Here is a 22,595-nt window from a genome sequence, read left to right on the forward strand (position 1 = left end):
TAATGAAATCCTGCTTAGTTCATGGTTATCATTCTTAGAAATTTCTTAATGTTTTGAAATGTTGTCATGATCAAAATAATTGTGTCCTTTTTAACCTTTAGTTAGCAGCATACTTCTCTTTCAACAACTCTAAAGTGAGAATGAAAAGTTAGCTTTTTTTATGAGCTGTCTAATCTGCCACTTATCATAACTCCTCATTTATCCCTTTTCTTACTTTCATTTTTTATATATATATTTTTTTATTGATTTCAGAGAGCAAGGAAGAAATAGAAACATCAATGATGAGAGAGAATCACTTATTGACTGCCTCCCGCATGCCCCACACTGGGCATTGAGCCCACAACTGAGGCATGTGCCCTGACCAAGAATCAAACCATGACCTTCTGGTTCATAGGTCGACACTCGACCACTGAGCCACACCGGCTAGGCTACTTACTTTGTTATAAGAACTTTGTACTTAATGTCAATAGCATTGTTTTTGTTTTGCCCTTGATTGCTTAGGGAAAATATGTCCCCTCTTGAACAAACAGGAATACTTTAGAATTCAGCTATTTTTTCTTTTGTTCAAAGTCCTCTCAGTGTAGAAATCAAACATTTTATTGAGTGGATGAATCAAGAATACATTATGTTGCATGCTTATTGTTCCCCAACTGGTGAGCTCTGTGTGTGCGTCTGTGTGTTTGGGCTCATACATAATCTCATTGGTTAGAAGTGTTTTTCTAGATGTACTTACTGCAGCAGATATTTCTACTAGTAATAGACAGTTTTCGCCTTATGTTCAAAATGAAACGGCCTGTTACTCTATCTTTGTTCTCCAGGGTAATACCGAGCAACCCGTCCAAACTAGCAAGCTTGGGCTTGGAAGGAGAGAGTATCAGAGTTTGCAGCACCGCCATCACTCTCAGCGCTCCAAGTGCCGTCCGCCCAAGGGCATGTATTTAACCCAGGAAGATGTGGTAGCTGTTTCCTGTAGTCCCAGTGCAGCCAACACTATCCTCAGGCAACTGGACATGGAGTTGATTTCTTTAAAACGCCAGGTATTTTATAGAAGTCATAGTTTTAATGATTCTGTCCATTTTGCTTATTCACTTTACCTAAGTAAACTCAAAATTTTGCATATTTTTCTTGTGACCCATTTACATAAGCTTTGTTCTTTAAAATTTACCTTGTTTCCAAGTTGTAAGATACCTCTGCCTATTCTAGGTTTGAATCCCAGCAGTGCTACCTGTTAGCTTTGTGATCTTGGGAAATGGTAGAATCTCTGTACGCTTCAATTTTATATCTATGAAATTGGGGATAATAATCATACTTTTCCTACAGGTTGTTGGGAATTATTTGAGATGATGCCTGTAGATTTTTAGCAGGGTTTGGCACATTTGAAGGAATAGTGGCTACTCTCTTCATCCTCCTCATCATCACCAGTAGTAGTACTAGTAATATAAAAGTATCATCATCATCGGGCAGTGGTTAAGAGTCAGTATCTGGAGTCAGTGAACCTAGGTTCTAACCCTGGTTGCACTCTCTACTTCCCATGTAACTTTAGGGAAGCTGTTCAACTTCTCTTAACTTCAGTTTCCTCATCTTAAAACATGGATAATAATGTGATGGTTGGGAGGAATTAAACAAGATAATATATCATAAGTGCCTAAAACAGTGCCTAGCACATACTAAGTACTCAGTGAATGGCTGTTATTTGGCCTCTGGGCTTTCTCAGTCATCTTTTCCCTTTTTTGTTTGTTTCTGTTGTTGTTTATCCCTTCAGTCTAGTTACTCTTCTAAGACTGTACTTTCTTGGTCTATACCAGCCAACCTTACACTATATGCCATGACTTCTGAATCTACTTCTCAAGCTGTGACTTTCTCCCAAGCTCTGTAGCTGTATTTCCAGCTGCCTGCTAGATATTTCATCTAACCCCCAAATGATCTCTGTTGAAACATCAGAATCATCTTAGATTCATCCCTTGCCAGTATCACTGCCCCAACACACACAAACCAAGTAGTAATCAAATTAAGTGAGTTTTATCTCTGAAATTCCCTTTCAATCAAATCCCTCATTTTTAATCCCATCTCTGCTGCCCTTGTGCCCTTTACCCTTCTTGCCTGACAATAACTATCTTGTTGATAACTCCTTGTTTTATTGATAAAAACATTATGATGCCTGGCCATTGTGCCTCAGTGGTTGAGCATCAACCTATGAACCAAGAGGGCATGGTTTGATTCCTTGTCAGAGGATATGCCCAGGTTGCAGGCTCAATCCCCAGGCGGAGGCACGCAGGAGGCAGCTGATCAATGATTCTCTCTCATCATTGATGTTTCTATCTCTCTCCCTCTCCTTTCGTCTCTGAAATCAATAAAAATAAAATACATTATGGTATTGAAAAATATTGATGGATTTTTAATTCCTATATATCAGTTATATTTAGTTATAAGAGACATTGTTAAAATACATTCAAATACTATGAGTTGTGAACTATGTCTATTAATCTATTAGATAGATTATATAAGTTGATGTGTATATTAGTTGAATGAGTGGAATATTGCACCCTAAGTGTGATAAGTGTCTATCCTTCTGAAATAAAATCTAAGAGGGTTTGGTACATATCCTTTTCATTTAGTGAGTACTCACCTAAGTACGTGTTCTGATTCATATTTTGGGTTATTTTTCTTGAAGGTTCAGAATGCTAAGCAAGTAAACAGTGCACTTAAACAGAAAATGGAAGGAGGAATTGAAGAATTCAAACCTCCTGAGGTACGTCATTGAAGAATATCTGTGACTAACCTTGTTCTTTGAGTTATCCAGTGTTTGGCTACTATTTTGGTCACGTGTATTGTTAATACTTTGAAGGTTTAAGGTTTTATAGTATGGATAATTTATTATATCTATTTTGTGATAGTCTTTTGAGACTTGGCTAATAATTTAAGTTAAATAATTTTTCCTTTCTGCCTTTAGCATTTCTGTCAAGCAAAGTAATTAGGAAATACAGCTATACAGGTAGGCCCAGTGTATGCAAAACTAGAAAGTCATTGATGAGCAAGCCAGTCCATTTCTGGGTCTGCAGCAGTATTTGCTCAAAGCCCATTTCTGCTTGTGTGAATTGCTAACACAGCAAGAAAAAGATCACCAAATATAGAGCTAATTTTAACAGATATCAATTTTAATGTAAGGTATTTGTCTTTTAGCTGAGATGTCCAGTTAGGATTTTAGTATGCAAATTTAAATTCTTGTACTTATACCCCTGAGAATATGAAATGTAAAAACAATAAACAGATTGACCATTTTTTCAAATCTTGCTTGTATTTCAACTGAAACTTAATGTTTTTGCTATTTGTGATAATTATAGGCATTAAATTCCCATAAGGTTCAATCAAGTCTTTTTACAGAGCTATTATAAAATCTTCTTTCTCTCTATTTTTTTTAAAGATTACTATGTTATGCTTCATATCCTGGACTTGCCTTTCTGTTTATGTACTAACCAAATAATTTTATTTGGTCCTAATGGGACATTTCTCCACTCCCCCAACTAAATCGCTGGTTGAAATATCTGAAAATGAGTGTGTGTGAAGGGCTGGGGAGGGGCAAAGCAGAAATGCTTCAGAACCAGTGCACCCTGTGCCATCTTACTCAGTATAGCCTTTCAGAAAACAGACTCAGGAAGAAAGTTGTATTTGTTTGTTTTGAATAATCTCTTTCAAGGTTAGGAAATGTAAAAGAATGAAATATACATAGGCTAATATCATTCCAAACTCAGGTAGACTGACAAACATTCTGGTGACATTTATTTATTTAAAGATAGTGTGATACCAAAAATACTATTATAATTTTTATATTATTGCAGCAAAACTGCCTATAATATAAAAATATAACTTAAAAATTAAATGTAAAATTGCAGCAGGTATTGAAAACATGATGGGATACCATGAAGAACTTTATGCCAATGTGTTTGAAAATTTAAACAAAAGTTAGAAATTCCAAGGAAAATATGTCTTACCAAAATTATCTTGAAAAGGAAGAAAACCTGAATAATTTATAAGCATTAAATAAAAAGAAAGAAAAATTAACATTTTTTTCTCAGAGGAAAATATTAGGCCCAAACACTTTTACAGAAAAAGTCTACCAAATTTTCAAGGAAATGATCATTCTAATCTGAAGCTTTCCAGAAAAGTGCAGGATCATCGCACTCATTAACATTCTATAAAGCAAGATGTACAAGAGTAATAGCACTTACAACTTCCCTCTGTGCTACCTCATTTGATGCTCCCAGAAATTCCAAGAAGTAGACGAAGCAAATACTTTTATTTTACACGAGGAAACTGGGCCTCAGAGAGGTTAACTGACTTGATCACGGTCACAGGTCTTATAAATAGTGAACCTCTGGCTATATTTCAGATTCTTGGATTCCATTTGGAGTCTTAGATTAATATGCTGCCTCTTACTTTTGGAGGTTTTATGTAACAGCAAAATGCTATAATAGATTCTCCCATTTAAATCCACTTATTGGGCTAGAAGTTACTGAACATTTATTACATCTTTTGGTTTATTGTAAAAATAATCAAAATGAAACAACTACAATCTTAACTCGCTACCATTTGTACATTAAAGTTTGAATATTACTTTGAGGTTGATTTATTGAACTCATATGACTTGAAAATGCATATATTTTTTATCATCTAGGAAGTTTTATCAACATATACTTATTATATTATTCCTACTGTTTTTCAGGGGAGATCAAATTGAATAGATACACATATTTCAAAATACTAGGTTTTCAGTCATAGTAAAGACCTTGAAAAATCATGTAATCTGTCACCTAATCTAAGAATTTCTAACCTAAAGAAGTTCACTGACTTTTGGAACAATAGGCTACTAAGTGATATAACTCAACTGGAAGTAAACAGTTACTGAAATGCTTTACTTACTCATTGGTTGTATTTATTTTTATTTAGGGAAAATTTTGATGAAGAAAGTCCATATTTCGATAAATATATATTGATCACTTATTTCATGTAAAGCACTGTGTTAGGCACTGTGGGAAGTGTGTGTTTGGGAAAAGGGGGGACCCATAAAAATGAGGAAGAGATGGATTTTTTTTTTTTTTTTTTTTGCTCCTTTTCTCCATCTGCCTTTAAAAAAAAAAAGAACTTGCAGTCTAGAAAGTGATTGGAGTTGTATGATAGATTTATAAGTGAAGTGTTTACAAGGAAAACACGTGGTCATTATTCATTCTACCTGGGACCATCAGGGAATTCTTCCCAGAGGGGGTTGTTTCAACTGAGGTTTGAAGGGTAAGTGGGATTTTTGTACATACAAAAAGGACATGCACAGGGACTCATGAACAGTGTTTTGGTGTTGAGCAGTACATTCAAAATATAGATCCAGTGGGAGAAAATAAATGCATTTTAAAAACTGATCAACAGGTATTCTCTGAACACTTATTATGTGCTCCTTATTGTGCTAGTAACTATTGAGAATTCACCAACCCATGTAAATCAGTCTTTTCTCAAATAGTATATTGTCTACTTAGGAAGGCACACTTGGATTCAGAGGACCAATGACCACCAGGTATGAGAGAGATATTAACAAGGTAGAGCTGAACAGGGACTTCTTTGTGATAGAGATCAGCTGGTAAGGACCAGAGAATAAAAGTCCTTGTGTGACCTAGGAAGAGAAGTCTGCCTTTTAAATTAAGTCAAATGGAAACACCTTCTAGTTTCTTCAATATAGGAAGGAAGTAATGAAAATTTTTAATTTTAGGGAAGCTATCCTGTCAGTATTATACAGGATAATTTAAAACCTTGCAGCTTCTAAAATACCAAGCATATGAGTGATAAAGTAAATGGTAAAGGGGCACCGGGTAGGGCCAGGTATTAGTTGTAGAAATGGACAGCAAGTGATAAATCCAAAGACCATTGCAAGTAGAAATAAGTGTATTTCCTTGAAGGTACATGGGAGTGATGGAGTGTTTGGTTATGCTTTGATTTGCTTTGGATGGAGGTAGGTGGAGGCAAGGACGTTAATGAATCCAGGAAGCAAGAAACTGAGAAAGGAATGCTTTTTGAAGCGAGAAATTCCCCGATCTGTGGATCTTTCCATGCCTGGGTTGGCGACATTCTTTCATATGGATGTTGTATGGAATTTTTGGCCTTGCGTGGAGGGTTTGACTTGGTGACCTTTTCTAACTCGTCCCACTCAGAGGTGTTACAAACCCACTGCTGACAAAAATGGGACAGATATAAAGACAAAGTAAGTTAGCAGGGGAATAATGCAGTAAAGATGCTGAATATAGGACTAAACTATTGTGTACTCACAACTGTAAACCTACTTTTGCCCACCCTGTATTAGATTGTTTTGTTTTATATTAACATTTTATTATTTTTAAAACAATGGTATTTCAGACTGGGGTTACTGTAGAATGTTCTCAGTGGTACCATCCAGCTGATTAGAAACTACCACACAGTTTCAGATTCCTAAATATATAAACTAATCTTTACCAAAGTTTCTTGGGTTTAAAAGAATATAAAAATCAGTGACTGAAAAGAATCCTATGTATTTAAATTTTTTTACTCCTTTTCTCCTTCAGTCTGACCCCTCTTCCATTGCTTCCATTTTGTTACGCCTAGACTGTTTAATTCCTTAACCATTTCAACTCCTTCCTCCCCTCCCCTCCCTGCATTTTTCTACTGAGGTTTCTTCTTAAAGGTTAGTTAACATTGGTTGGTGCTAATGACCAGTTTCCACAGCTCTAACTCCTTGTTTCCTTTGCATTTTTCTGAGCCCTGGACATAGATGTCAACCTCTCTTTTTTCTTTAACTTTTGAGAGGTTATGTTCTCTTTTATAACTATTATGTCTCAGCTGTATTATCCGTTCTATACATAAATATAGACATTCTCCAAGTTTTTATCCTCAGAGTTCATTTCTCTCTCTTCTCATTAAAAATACCAATCTTATCACTTGATATGTACATTTAAATGACACAATTGAAGGACAGATATTCTGCTAATAAAACAAAGAACATTTAGTCATAGCAAACGTGGTAAAACTGGCCATTCTGCCTGAACTCCATTTATCAAGTGTATGCCCCTGCGTGAGCAGCTACGAGGCTGGGAAGTGTGAGCCCACTGTCCCTTTAGTCAGTGTTAACTTCCACATGCCTCCTGTGTGAGTATGTCCTTGAACTTAGTGAGATTGTAGTACTTTAATATGGGTTCGTCTTTTTCATTCAATACTACCCTAAATTCGCGCCAAAGGCTTCATCGGGGCTTTAACTAAAAAACGAGTGGCCCATCCCAATGCTGGAAGAATACCTAACTCTTGGGCCTGTGTGCCCATCCCCAGGGCTGCCTTTGTGAGAACATTTCAAAAGTAAATTTGACAAAACTTTTTAAAATGTGTAGGCTGATTTTAGAACCTCACATCTGAGTAAGATTTGACTCCATTGTTTTCCCTCATGAGCATTTGAGTAGATGCATCTCTGTTAGCCCCAAGTGGAGCCAGAGCTCCACCTGGATATCACTGTCAACGTACCTTACGTTAAATTCATCGTCTTAGCCTTCCTCCCCTATTTCCCAGATCAGTGTTTCTCAGACCTTTCCTGAGTTAACTCCAGTTCTTACCTCTCCCACCCATCACATCAGCATACAGCTTGATTACTCTCTTGCTCATACAGTGCAAATGCAGAACAAAACAAAATGAAGTTATAAATCTTGCAAAAGATGCAAAACTTCATAAAGTCTATGAAAATAGAAGAGAATGGCTTTCATCACTTGCAACATTATTGACAGATGGGTATCTAACAAAATTAACAATTGAAGGAAAAAGGATGGTCACTCACAGATAAGCATTTCAGAAAAAGATAATTTGATTACCAAAAACCAAGAGGCCCTTGAGAAATTGTTGAAGTCTTCAAAACAAAGATAACCCATTCTATGCTCATATTATGAATTTCAAAGCTGGGGGGTATTACCATTAAATAGTCAGAGAAGATATGCCAAAAATAAATAGAATGAAACATATAAGTTAAGTTAAGGCCATTATTGTATTTTTAATGAACTAATTTTTATAAGTTTTCGTTTCATATTCACATTAAATTGCAATCAATCTTTTATGATTTTAACCATTTACTTTGAAATATTTGGGCCTGTTTTAAATAGGTTCTAGAATCAATTATCCTTGGGCACCAAGGACCTCTTTTATCTACCTTTCACAGCCAGGCTAACGTTAGATCGCCTGGGGAGCATATGTTTAAATTTTCTAGGTTTTCCTCTATCATCTTTTTCTTTATTTCTTTTCACTTCTTTAGCCTTAATTAACCTTTTTCTTATTACTGCCTCTGTATGTCCCATTCCCTCTCTTTTCTCTTTACCTTTTTACTGTTGTTCTTCGCTTCATTGCCAGTATCCTGACGTCGAGCATTACTCATTGTCTGCCTGGCTTGCTTGCTTTTCGGTTTTAGTCTCATCACCTGGAATTCAGTGTTTTCTTTAGTTTTTTCCCTCCCTTTCTCTAAGTCCTGTTTTACTTTTTCTTCTCTAATAATTTTTTTAAATTTTGAATTTTTGTTTTATTCTTTCTTCTGAGTGCTTACTTATACCTCTTCACACGTGGTGAGGGAGTTGGCGTTACTCAGACCATGTGTGCTCTGTAGAAACTCTTATTGCTAAGACCATGAGTAAGATAAGACCTAATCACCCCTTCTCAAAGGAATGTTTTGCCAGCATGCCCCTGTATCACACAAGGGCACTTTTCCTGGGCAGTTTCTACTGCAAACCTCTGGAGGCTGGTGTACTTATGTCTGTTCCTCCATTAACTGCCAATGGTCCTTGATTACTAACAGGGGTATACACCAGCGAAATTCGATCAGTTGTTTAACATTGAATATTGCCACAAATATTCAATATTGAATATTGAAACAAAAATATTGAGAGGAATATGGGAGGCCTTGGGGGAGATATTCTTAGAGTGGGTCACTTTCTGCTTCAGAAATGTTTTAGGGTTTAAGCCTGATCTACAGTTCTGTGTTAATTTATACAACACTAATTTTTTGAAATTGTCACAGGGAGTGCCCACAGGATAATGGCAGCCTTCTCTTTAGCCTCTAAAGCACCACACAGTCATTTCATAAACAAAAATACTAGATTATAGGTAATATACTCTAAGTGTGAAGAGAAGAAATTTTAGAAGAAGTCACAGATTTCATCTAAAGAAAAACTAAAGTTTCTTAAATGTTTAAAATGAGGCTAAAATTAACATGTGCAGCGAGTGATAGGAACATTGTAGTTGGAAAATGAGTGAATGTTTTGGCCTGTTTTAAATAGGTTTTCGGACTAGAGTATAAATGTGAATGCTGTTCATTCTCCCAAACTGGAACATTTCTCTTTCATTATCTTTTTGTGTGGGTAAAAGGTAACTCAGAATATATATAAATTCTTATAAAAGTGAAATCTTCCAAAATCAGAGTTTTAGTAATCTGATGTCTGTGATTTGGTGAAAAGTTTTTTAAAAAAGTAAGTAAGCACTTTGGAAAAATGTCTGTCTTCATATCCTCATTAGGAAACTTTTCTTTAATTTTGTAGTCAAATCAGAAAATTAATGCCCGTTGGACCACAGAGGAGCAGCTTCTAGCAGTGCAAGGTATATTAAAGATAAGCAGTTCTTGTTGTTAATTATTTAACTTGTCATGAAAGGTGACCACCGTAGTTCTTCCTTGCCTTTAGAAATGGTCGAGAAAGGGCTCTTGTGTTCACCACAAAGTCCTGGTGACCAGGGATTCTGTTCTGTCCTTGTGAATATGACATACTGAGCCTCTGTGCATTTCGAGTCCTGAACAGTGTGTAACTCGTTCTCAGAACTAAAAAAGTGATGGTGCTGACAAGCTTGCACAGTCGTGTGGTCGCTCTGCCTCTGCTTTGGTATTCCTCAGTTGGGTTCATTCTTACCATATCAGTCATTGATAACGTGGTTAAGCTTGAATAAACTAGTATGTGTTTCTGGTTTCTCTGTATAATAGTGTATCTATTTGATAAATGTCGGGTATTGAAAATATTAACGGTGTGCTTTATTCTCAGTATATTATAACTTACTTAAGAGATGTGCCACTGAATGCTTAGAAACCTGACTTTAAAAATGTATAGATATTACAAGAGATATATCAAAAATCTACATTTAGCATTTTTAATGCACTACAGTATTTATAAGAATGCTTTGTTGAATTCTATGGCAGAACATTTTTTGTATGAGAACTACTGTTGGGCAAATTGGAAGCATTATAAACTTGGATTTTCTCGTGTTTGAATTACTTAAAGAAGGACAAATTGCATATTTTTATTCAATGTTGTAGATTTTTTTTTTCTCCCTTCAAAATAAACTATCTGGAGGACTGATTGTGTAATTTTAAGTTTGGCCTGCAATCTGTTCCTTCATAGCTGATCCCTCTTTTGTTGAGGACTTATAGCTATTTTATCTAGGTTCACTACTGTAAGAGAATTGAGCCCAGGGAAACATACAAGTATACCTTTAAAAATATTTCCAAATATTCAAACATAGAGAATATATTTAACTCAAAAATACTATGCAAGCACCATTCAGATGTGAGAATAATGTAATTAAAGAGTGATTAATAGATGGCTTTGCAGTTTGTATAAGAGTGAATAACTACCAAGCCAGTGTGATTTGAAATTGTCACAGGAGAGTGCCCACAGGATAATGGCAGCCTTCTCTTTGGCCTCTAAAGCACCACACAGTCATTTCATAAATAAAATGCTTGACCCTGTGGAAGCAAGGTACTGGATATGCATTGAGCACATCTATATTGTAGAACTATGTTTCTGAATGAGTCAGAACAAAGTTTAATTGATTTATAATGTTCAGTAATTGTTTTAAAATTACAAACTAGCGATTTAAAAATTAGTATTTTTCATGGCTTCTTCAAATTATTTAGAACTATGACTTATAGCTCTAACATAGTTATTTGAGTAGGCATTGCTTTTATTGACGTAAAGCCTGTGTTTCCCTCCATCGCAGTCTGTAGCCTATAGAATTTAACCCTGGTTTCCAGTATTCAGTTGCTTAAAGGTTAGTATATTAATCCTATTCTCTAGTATAAGAAATTATCCCAGTGAGAGAATTTTCTGAAGAGAATCACCAAGGAAAATCTGGGCTAATGTTTCTCTATACTGCCCTCAGGATTTATAACTGTTCTTACAGCACTAAGGGATAGAGTCTCTTGAATCTTATGGCTGGGTTGGACATTATGCAAAGCTGCATTCCAGGGAAGGGACAATCCCAAGATTTACATATATATTGTGAACTACATGTGTGGTCATTACCCCAGCTTATAAATATTAAAGAGTGGAGCATTTCTAGATATAATCAAACATTTCCTCTCCACTGAGATATACTCAGTATTATATTATTATGCATATCTAAAAAGTAACCCTAAATAAATTACACTAGTTCAGCAGTTTATACAGAAATATGCATGTTCTTGGGATTTCAAAAGTACTTTATTAATATGTTAATGTCTTTGTTTTTATTTATTTGATTCTGTGTGGAATTTTTGTTTTCATTTTTTGTTATTGTTGTCAGTTTTGTTGTTATTATTGTTACATAAAATAAGACAATATAAAGCTATTTGTTTCCAAGATAGTTATTTGAGGGAGAATTAAAAAGTGCCATGCTTGCCTCATGTGTTCACACATTTATATAATGTATCTTATAAACAATATAATTATATAGTAATGTCACCTGTACCTGAGTCTCAGTGTGGTTAAGGTACATAATTGCAGTTTTTATTTTAACATGGACAGTTTGCTATCAAGAACTATTTATCTTAGCAGGCAATTGTTTTTTTGTATTTTTCTTTTTAATCTTTATTTATGATAAACCTTTATATGATGTTATGTGGCTATTTCAATTTTATTATGTTTTGATAGTAACATGTTTTAATTTACATAGCATTTATATTTAAGACATTTTACATAGATATTCGGATTTAACGCTCATTTGCTAAATGCTTTATTTTACCTTGCTCCTAGTTGACTATTACGGTGGCCTGGAGAGAGAAATACTGACTCGCTCTAGTGTCATTAGTGAGATTTGTCACTCTGCTATTAAGTAAACTTTCGTTGTAACTCTTTTAAAGCCAACTAAATATATTAAGATGATTTCCTAGAACCTAGGAATATATATTTCCCACTTTATTTGCCATTATATTGTTAACTAAATACTAATGACTTAAATACTAAATATTTGAATATATTAATATTATTTTAATAATATTTAAATAAATAATGAATCTTGTATCCTTTTTTCTCCCTTATTTAGAAGAAAAATTCATGCTTAGACAAAATAGGAATGTGTGTTTATCCTTGTGTAATCTATAACTTTATTACATTAGTTTCAGTTTTTGCTATGTTATAACTTAAATACATTCTTCAAGAGTCCCCAAGTGGGATCTTATAAATGCTGATAATTTAATCCTCTTAAAATACTTGCCAAGAATGCTCTTTGTTCAACTTCTGTAATCTGTTTCAGCCTTAAGTACCTAAAATTTCTATTATAACAAATTAGTTAACAGTGAAGCCAATTATAGTCTTCACATATTTGTTAATGGTGAAATATCTCTGTTTTTAGTTTGTGTCATATAAATATTTTTTCTAATTTATAATGCTTTTAGAGATTATCCTAAAATCAATTTTGATATTCATATGATGGGCATTTCTTATTTAGCAAGAATTAGGAAAGGCTGGTGTGTGATGAAGGGGGAAATGGGGGGAAAGGGAGCATCTATAATACTTTCAAGTAAAGATAAATTTTAAAAAGAATTAGGAAAGAAAATAGATGCTAGGTGTGTGGGGGTTTTTTCATGTAAATTGAACAATTATTAACTCTGTTAAAAATAACTTATAAAGAGTAATAACATTTACTCTTTAGAGTACATAGAGGCAGAAGCATGGTATACAATATTGGCCAGTTTTATTTTAGATCTCCTCTTAAATGTGCAATATTTATTTTGTAGTCATTACTGTTAAAAAAATATGTTCCTCAACTAAAATACTTGTGCTTTTTAAGATAAAAAACTTTTTCCAGTTTTATCAAGATGTCAATTTTAATTTTTAGTTAATTTTTTGTATTGTCAGCCTTCTCATATAGAACAAGAAATAACAGGACTATGTTCAAGGGGATTATGCTTACAGTTCAGTGTTACCTTCTCTCCCTGTAGTTCATACATTCATTTTGTTTTAAGAGAAATGAAGTTGCAAATCTAGAACTTGTCTTCTTTCTCATCTTATCTCCTGCTTTTTAAAAAAGCTAGAATCATGCCTAAAGAAGGAAAAAAAGATTGGGCAGTTGGTTAACACATAAGGATTGTTGTGACCTACCTAGTACATAAACAATCAAAAGGAAGTGGAAATAGGAGATTCCTACCTTTTTAACTAAAAGGCAAGCCGTATGAGTTTGTTCTATTATAACAGGTATAAGAATGGAGATCAAAAAGCATTGTCAGCCCTTTGCTGCACTTGCTTCAAATAATTAATGATTCAAATTAATTTTTTATGGAATTTAATGTTTAACTATGGAAGATGGGAATGTAAAACTCAGAAGAGAAGGGCTAGACATTAGAAAAGAGAATGTATGATTTTGACTTTTAGCTCTGGCCTAGATGCATCAGTCACTGTCCTGTTGCAATTGGTAGCTTTTCTACCTTTCTTTAATACATTACCCTGGAAGGGATTTTTAGGCGGTAGAAAGTAATGTATATTTTCAAATAGTTTGAGTTTAAAAATCTCTAACTGATAGGAAAGAACCACACCCTTGGAGTTTCTAGGTGTTACTATGTTTTTATTTCAAGATAACATTTTTTAAAAATTGAGATTTCCTAATTATACAAGTACATGCTCACTTTAAGAAATTTTGCTATAAGAAGCAGGAAAAAATATCCCCCAAAATTCCACTCCTTAGAAGCAGTTTGCCTCTAATGTTTTTGCTTTTTTTCTTTGTAGTCCACAATCAATTTTTTAAACTTTTTAAGTATACCAAAAACAGGTTCCTGGTATCCTTTCTATATAAGAAAAAAAGAGTCTATAATTCCATGTCCAGAATTGGGAAACACCATATCACAAATGTTCCTGAAGTTACTAGCTAAAGCTCAAAAAATATGAATGTATTTTCTTGGATAATATAGAATACTGATTGAAAATGTGGGCTTTCATAGAATTTAATGATTATATAGTATCCTAATGAGTTTCATTTTTATGTTAATTCCCCAAACAAAACTTTAAAGGTATATATATTAAAGGTTATCAGGTATCATCTGCCAGATAGAAGGCCAAACGGTTTCATTTTAACTTTCAAATTAAATTTAGAAATTTGACTAAAAACAATTTTTTTCTCTCCCTGAGAAATTTATAATTTACCTCTTCCAGGGGTCTCTCAAGTTTTATTCCAGTAATCTTTGAAAACTGGCCTCTTGCCCTAAAGGTGAGAAGTTTTATTTAAAACCATGGTTCCAATGGACCTAAGCCTTTTACATCTTCAGGGAGAGAGAGAGGTTTAGTCACTGTATTTAATTTCCTTGCTGATGAAGCAGGCAGGTGGCCTGGTTCATTGTGAACTGAAGAAAGGACGGCCCACCCTGACCCAAGTACAGATTGGAACTAAGGGAGCTCTGATGTCATATGTTGTTCGAGTCAGTTGCTCGGCACTGCTGCTCCCGCCAGGTCATCTAGGAGCTTCGCTGGGGATTTTTCTAAAGGAGCAATTAAGTCTTTAATTGGCATTTTACTAGAGTTTGCTAGTTACCAGCCACTGTCGAACTTAAGAATTCTACCTTATAGCCATTAGCCACTGTATAGAGCTTAAGAATTTCTTCTTATGGCCAAAATAGGCTGTTGAGAAGGGTTATTAGGATGGTGAAGGTGACAAAGAAGTCAGCTATATGTGACTCTTGTGGTTTGGGGAAGAAAAGTAGAATGAAGCCTCATAGGGAAGAGAAGTCAGTCATGGTTCCTGAGCACTTCCTGTGGACTCAGGATTGTAGTGATGCTGGGGCTGGCGTGTATTCCATAGGACCGCACTTCCCAACCTTTGACATTGTGGCCAACAGAAAATTAGGAAATTTGTCACAGCATACTGGGACAAACAGACGAGGCTGCAAACAGGAGACTGTCACGGAACTGTAGCCCATGCCCAGACCCTGTGCAGGCATTCTGCAGACTGAGGGCCTTAATATCTGGGCCCATTTGTTCTCAGGACATGATTGGGGCCCTTAGCTAGACTACAGCAGTCTGCAGTGTGGTCTGAGCCTTAACATTTTGCAAAATAGTTCATATAAGATTGTCATGCATGAGTTAATAATAGACACACCGAGGTGACTTGGAAAAAGTTCTTGACATTGAAAATGTCTGGGAAAACTAAAGCTCCTATAGGAAGCAGCTTTGGTTTGGTGGTCTATAATTCTGGAAATGCAACAATATTGTGATAAGGTAAAGTCCATTGAACAAGAGAAAATAAAGTGGAAGATCAAAAAGAATAGAGTCAGAAGAAGCAGGGACAGTTATATAAAGGAATCTATCTGGAAATAGCTTAATGGTAGGTTTTGGAATATATTTTGCTTAGCAAATAGGTGTTCTGAGGACTGTAATATCTCCAGACTCGGAGTCCAAGTTTGTCTTAATGTGATTTCTTGCTAGGAATACAGATCTAATCCAGATTTATTTAAGGTTTTCGTTTCTAAACTCATGTATTCAATAAGGTTCGGGCATTTCTAGAATGTAAGTTAAATGTCTTTTATGAAAATTAAGAAACTGCATTGGATTTCTGATTCGTAGTTATTTTTCAGTGCAGTGATCTCAAATGACTTGCTGTTTTCCAAAGTATATGTAGTAGAGAAGTACTTAAATATATAGCAGTAATTCCTAATATGAAATTACCTTGAATTTTTATTGCCATATAAACCCTCAGTAGAACCTAGTTGCCATTAGAATTTATACTCAGTATGAAGTTCCAATTGGAAATTAGCTCATGAATTTTAAGAGAATATAAGTTAATTTACATTGCTAAAATATTGTAAACAGTGTTTGAGTATCATTACTACTATGCTGTCATGCATATGTTGTCTGTCCTATTCCTTTGAGAATGGAACAAATGAGCATAGTTTACACACCTCAAATTCTATATTAAAAATGGGATATGGTTATGGCTTAATAATGTCAGACTTCCCCCCAAATGCTCTAAGAGTCAAGCCTCACTGGTCGAGTGTAGCAAGAGATACTTATTCTCAAGTTCGTAGTATAAAATAAGGGCAGAATTTAAAAAATAAAAATTATGTCCTATCACATTGGTGCTTTACGGTAATTGGGTAATGCCAATAGGTATCAGTAAGAATATATCTACTATTTCTGCTGGGGTCTTAACATATCCTTATATTACTCTCTCATCTGTGATTGTATACATGTTGCTTATTTCAATCCCCATATTTTTGGCTGCTTCCAGACTATATTATAAGCATCAGTATTTTTTTTCTCCATTCTCATCTCTATGATTAATGAGTTATTGTTTTCTGGTACTTTAAAAAGCAGTTTTCAAATTATAAAATCAAAAATTTTGACAACTTTTACATTTTGAGCTAAGTGCATCTGTTTCAAGAATAAGTCAGTGACCCTCTCTTAGAATTTCCTTAAAAGTAAATTATTAGCCATCTGATTATATAAAGCCATTTTTAAATTATTCCATAGCATAATTGACTATCTCAAGTTCATAAATATTATCCTTTCATAATGTAACTTAATAAAATGTCCATAATGAAAAGTTAGGTTCTCAAATGACTGAATGTACAGTCCTTAAATTGGAGGTAGTGATGAGAAGCACAAGTGCTCTCCAAGTAGTTGCTGCTGTAACCTTATCCTTACGTCTAGAAGGCATAGCTAAGGCTCCTTCATAGACTCAGTCTTTAGAACTATTACATGAGTTGACATTCAATTAACTGAAAAATACCTCCCCTTTTTTTCATTTGTCAGATTGTGATGATTCTCTTGCTTGTTAATTCTTATCTCATTTCTACTTGTTGGTACCCTGGTGAGATAACAAGTAATCATTAAATTTGGTATTAAGACCAAAATTATAATGCTTTTCTTAATGGGGGAACCCTAAGACTACTCACTCATTCCATTGAGGGGATAAAAGAGATGGCTCATTCCCATCCTGTCTTGTTTACAAACGGTGTTGCTCAAATTTAGGTGACTGGCTACTAGGGAAATAAATGAATATGGAATTGAGGATGGAACAAAGAATTCAATGCTTTACAATAAATGGACTGTATTTGAGAGTTCAAGAGAGGATTGGAGAAAATAACTGAGTATGTAAAAAATGGTAAGTTTCTGATTGTTCAGTTGAAGGCAAGTGGCTGGCTCGATGAAATGACATAATTGATTGTTTTCATCTGGGACCCTGATAGCTTAGCCTCTATCTTAGAACTGAGAAGTGAGCAGAGTTTGTCAGAAAGGATTTTCATTGCTGGTATCTTGTGTGTGTGCATGATGTATAGTACACACAGCTCTCCTTATTGATCCTTCACCAGGTGTATTATTTACTTTGCCTTCCAGGTGTCCGCAAATATGGTAAAGATTTTCAAGCTATTGCAGATGTAATTGGCAACAAGACTGTTGGCCAAGTGAAGAACTTCTTTGTAAACTACAGGCGTCGGTTTAACTTAGAGGAGGTATTGCAGGAGTGGGAAGCAGAACAAGGAACCCAGGCTTCTAATGGTGATGCTTCTACTTTAGGGGAGGAGACAAAAAGTGCTTCTAATGTGCCATCAGGGAAGAGCACTGATGAAGAAGAGGAGGTGTGTTTGTGTATGGAATTTGAGCTAATATGAGTCGAGGAATCACCATGTTGTGTGGTGGTCTGTAAGGTTAATTGGCCAGAGGACTAGCTAAATGAGCATGAAAGGTTGACAATACACTTACTCAGTGGTGCATCTCTCGTGACTCTTAAGTCATAATGACATGCTAAGATCTGATCCTAGAAGAATGGAGAGTGTATTGTTCTTTCATAGTCTTATTTTTATTTCCAGTGTTAAGCTATTTACTAATAAAGATGCCTGTTTGGTAGCTTCATTGCTTTTTCAGTTTTGGGTTTTTTTGTTTTGTTTTGTTTAAAATAAAAGAAGCTTGTGCTTCCAAAATATACTGGTGTTATGTTTTTGTTTTGTTTTGATTTGTTTTGTTTTTCCTGTGACAGCCCAAACTATATTGTATTAAGCTCCTTAGGAACTATCATCTCATACATGTATTTTTGTTTCCTCACCTCTAGGCACAGACCCCACAGGCTCCTCGGACTCTGGGTCCATCACCTCCTGCCCCACCATCCACTCCAACACCAACAGCCCCCATTGCCACTCTGAACCAGCCTCCACCACTGCTTCGCCCAACACTGCCTGCTGCCCCTGCTCTCCACCGGCAGCCTCCTCCGCTCCAGCAGCAGGCTCGGTTCATCCAGCCTCGGCCAACTCTAAACCAGCCTCCACCGCCTCTCATTCGCCCTGCTAACTCTATGCCACCCCGTCTAAACCCAAGACCAGTGTTGTCCGCAGTTGGTGGTCAGCAACCACCATCACTTATTGGAATTCAGACAGACTCACAGTCCTCACTGCACTAAAATTAAGTTGGACAGAGCTGCAGTAACTTTTCCCACACCATATACCAATGCTCATCTGACCAGCAAGAACGAGGAAAGACTAATCCTTCCTAGATACTGAGGCTGGAACTGAGGCAGTGGGCTAGCGTAGTGGATGTCTAAGAAATTTTTTAGTTCACACAACTGAGATGTTGTATAAGAAAAAGCCTATAGTTAGGCTCCTTTCTAGAGTATATGTTCAGCAACATGCTCTCATAAAAGGAAAAAAAAAGATTAAGTATTCTATATACCAAGGGGTTTTTGTTTTTACTGTATTTATTTTATTGAGATTTCTTTATATTCCTGCCTCTTCATAGTCAAGGCTCTTAGTACAAGAATATTGACTTAGGAATTGTGAAAACTCCTTAAGTTTCTCAAGATAAGGATGTTTGACTTTTTTTTCCTTTAATTTAATTTTAACATTTTCCTATGTTAGGAGTGTAAGAATAAGTAGCCTGCATTTCATATTTTGGCATATGTTCATTTAATGCATATTTAAGAAATTATAGCCGCATATCCCTTTTTTAAAAAAAAAAAATCTTGCTTTCTTTTCTAAAGGAATATTAATATGTTCCTTTCAAAGAAAGCAATTTAATCAATTGCAAAGCAATTATATGAAACCAGAAAGAATGTACTGAACCTACTAACCATTTAAAATGAGCTTAGGGTCCTAGTGCAAAGTCCTTGCTTAAAGGTCATTGACCTGTCATCTATCAGTAAGAAGAGGATCAGCGTAATAATACATAGGAATGAGGAGTTAATTTGTTAAAGGACAATGTCTTTAAGTTCCTTGAAAATGAAGTTAATTTTGATTTTTTTTAATGTTTCTAAATGCTGTCTGCTTTTAACTAGTAGTTGCCTACATCTAGGGATGTTAGAAGCAAATTATATTTTGTCAGTTATGTGGAGATAATGGTAATGGAAGCACTTATTACAATACCCTTTTTGTGTTTAGGTTCTGAACTTAAAACTGCCCTCATACTTAATATGGTCTGCATTTAATATAAATGATGGTTTCTTGAGAAATCTCTATTGTACTATTTGGATACATTTGTGTATTTCTTGTAGCCAACGTGTATGACTGGGTTTGGTTTAGGATTAAATCATCAACATTATTTTATAAAATAAATTTAAGGATTTGTTTTGTGTTATCTAAAAATATATCCGTATATTGTCACAATTGTGCTGTTAACTTAAAATGCTGAGACCCCTTTTTATAAAGAAACAAAAAAATATTTCAGGTCTTCTTAATTCAACACATAATCATTAAGCACTTACAAAGAATATTTTAAAAGTGATAGTATTTCAACAATGTGTTACTAATATTTTTGATATGATGATTTCATATTGGAATCATGACTTGTGCAAAGGGACAGATTGCTCAGATTGCTATACTAGTGGAACATAAGGCTAAATGGTTGCACATTCACATTCTCATCATATTTAGAACTACTTCACAAAATGGTCAACATCGAGGGCCTAATTTATTATTTGAGAGGTCGTATATTCCCAGATTATTGGGAAGATAGTCCCTATCATTGGCTCTAAAGCAGTGGTTCTCAGCCTTCTGGCCCTTTAAATACAGCTCCTCATGTTGTGACCCAACCATAAAATTATTTTCGTTGCTACTTCATAACTGTAATGTTGCTACTGTTATGAATCGTAATGTAAATATCTGATATGCAGGATGGTCAGAGAAAGATAAATATCACATGATCTCACTCATTTATGGAATATAATGAACAACATAAACTGATCACTCTTATCACCCCTGTGAAAGAGTCGTTCAACCGCCAAAGAGGTCGCGACCCACAGGTTGAGAACCGCTGCTCTAAAGTCTTAAAGAGCTCTAGATTCAAGTCCATTAATTAGTTTTAATTTTGACATTTAGACCACTTCTTTCCATTAAGGACCTTAAGTTCTGGCATAATCAAAAACTTTTTCCAGGATGTGTCTGTCATTCTCATTGGATCAACTTAAATAATTCTTCCCCTGGACTGTAACCAGATAAAATCTAATTTAAAATATTTAATATTCAAGAATTTATACTTATTTTTACTTTAAGAGCCATGGGGACAAAAGATATCTAAAGCCTAAAGTATTTAGATTGTCTTGCATATGTGCATATTATACAGCTTTTATTGTCTTGTCTTGTCAGTAGGCCTTCAGTATGCAATATGTGGCATATGTCAGTCAAGTTGGTCAGCCCCAGCATCTGTCCAGCTGTTAAGTATATTGTGATTCATTTAAAATCTGTTCTATCCCAGCCACAGGCCAAAGTGCTGTATCTGAGGGATGTGCTGTGATTTGATTTATGTACACTAGAGCACACAGTGGAAAAATCTTAGCTTCATTAGTAATATGACACATGTACATAGTGAGATGTCTTTATTGTGTGCTTTGCATATTTTGTAAATATTTTGCACGTCATTCTTTTTCTTTTTTGTTTAAGCAGTGTTTGGCCTGGAAGAGTGATATGCTTGCTGCTTAATCAAAGGATTAAAGAGTTAAAGATGTCTATGTCTTCTACTTTTATATAATTTCATGTTGTATGAGGAATTTGGGACCTCTTCACTGTGAAATTCTAAATATTTTATAAAAATAGCAAAACCTAGAAATCTTTTAATGACCATGTTATTAATTTCAAGGTTATCATTTTTGAAAAATCACCCAAGTATTTTTTACATTACACAACTAAAAATAAATCACACTATTGATGCATCTGGTAATATTAATGAAAAAATATTTTTTTCTATAATTCCAATTTAGTATGGGTAGAGGTAAAGGTAAGTTATGATCAAAACTTTTTCTTAATCCTACAATTAAGTGAGTAAAATGATGAAAGAATATAAAATTCTATCTTAATAGAAATATGTGTAGGGAACAAGCAAAAAATGTAATGATTTTCAAAATTATTAATGTTGCAAATACTTTGGTTACAGGGCCAAGTTTAGTTATTAAATATGTTGTATTTTAATGTTTCTTCCTGCTACCCAAAGGATATATTACCCATAAATGTCAATAACCGCTGATCACTTAACACGGGTCTTATCTGATCCCTTATCAGGGTCTTCTCAAAGAGAATAATATGACTTACAATTCAAATCAGGATCTTTCTCTTTGTGCTTCCCCAAAATGAATAATGAATACATTCTGATTACAGGAAATGTAAGAAAGAGAAACGTGTATTAGTTTTTTTAAGTTAGTAATCTGTTATAGATACTCATAAGAAGGTATCAATAAGTGAATACAAAAAAAATCTAATGAAGTTTGAGGAACCATGCTATATAATAAAATGTCTTGAGGAAACTTCATTTTTCTAACAGCATTTATGGGAATACATAAACAGTTTTCTCTTAGGAAAAATAGGTCACATGTAACTCCTCCCAACTTAAATTTTTATCATAACTTTAATTGCCTTAGTGAAGGAATATTCTGCAGCAATAACAACAGAGTTTTAGTAACAACAGAGTTTGGGAATAAAATGAATTGGGTTCCTGCTTCCTGGTATTCAACCCTTGTGTGTGGGCTGGACTTAGTGACTTGATTCTGACCAATAGAATACAGCAAAGGTGATGGGATGCCTGTGGTTAGGTTAAAAGATTATGACTCTTGTGGATAGATTTTCCATTGTCTTTGCTTGCATGCCTAATGAAGCAAGCTGCAATGTTAGGTCCATATAGCAAGGGTAGGAGGCCAGTCCCCTACCAATAACCAGCAAAGAACTCGCGTCCTTCGAATAACAACCTGCCAGGAGCTAAATCCTGCCAACAACGGCATGCTTAGAAACAGGTTCTTCCCCATTTGGGCCTTACAATGACCAGAGAGCCAACACCTCAACTGCAGGCTATGAGAGACTGTGAAGCAGAGAGCTCAGCTAAGCTGTGGTCAGATTTCTTAACACCACAGACACTATGAAG

General features: G+C 35.0%; 1 protein-coding gene across 11 annotated transcripts in view; it reads left to right on the top strand.

Moving 5' to 3' along the window:
- Nucleotides 1-19,836, top strand: part of RCOR3 (REST corepressor 3) — a 40,504-nt gene extending 20,668 nt beyond the window's left edge. For 9 of the 11 annotated variants that reach the window (XM_036342735.1, XM_036342737.1, XM_036342736.1 and 6 more), the window contains 5 exons: nucleotides 819-1,037; nucleotides 2,672-2,749; nucleotides 9,573-9,630; nucleotides 17,601-17,842; nucleotides 18,313-19,836. In XM_036342735.1, the coding sequence (XP_036198628.1) occupies nucleotides 819-1,037; nucleotides 2,672-2,749; nucleotides 9,573-9,630; nucleotides 17,601-17,842; nucleotides 18,313-18,657 (942 nt within the window). In that variant the 3' untranslated portion in view covers nucleotides 18,658-19,836. The remainder of the gene's footprint in view (nucleotides 1-818; nucleotides 1,038-2,671; nucleotides 2,750-9,572; nucleotides 9,631-17,600; nucleotides 17,843-18,312) is intronic. The other 2 variants (XM_036342739.1, XM_036342738.1) reach the window with 2 other exon arrangements.
- Nucleotides 19,837-22,595: the final 2,759 nt, after the last annotated feature.

Source organism: Myotis myotis, unplaced genomic scaffold (assembly GCF_014108235.1).
Source record: "Myotis myotis isolate mMyoMyo1 unplaced genomic scaffold, mMyoMyo1.p scaffold_m19_p_18, whole genome shotgun sequence".
Lineage (NCBI taxonomy): Eukaryota > Metazoa > Chordata > Mammalia > Chiroptera > Vespertilionidae > Myotis > Myotis myotis.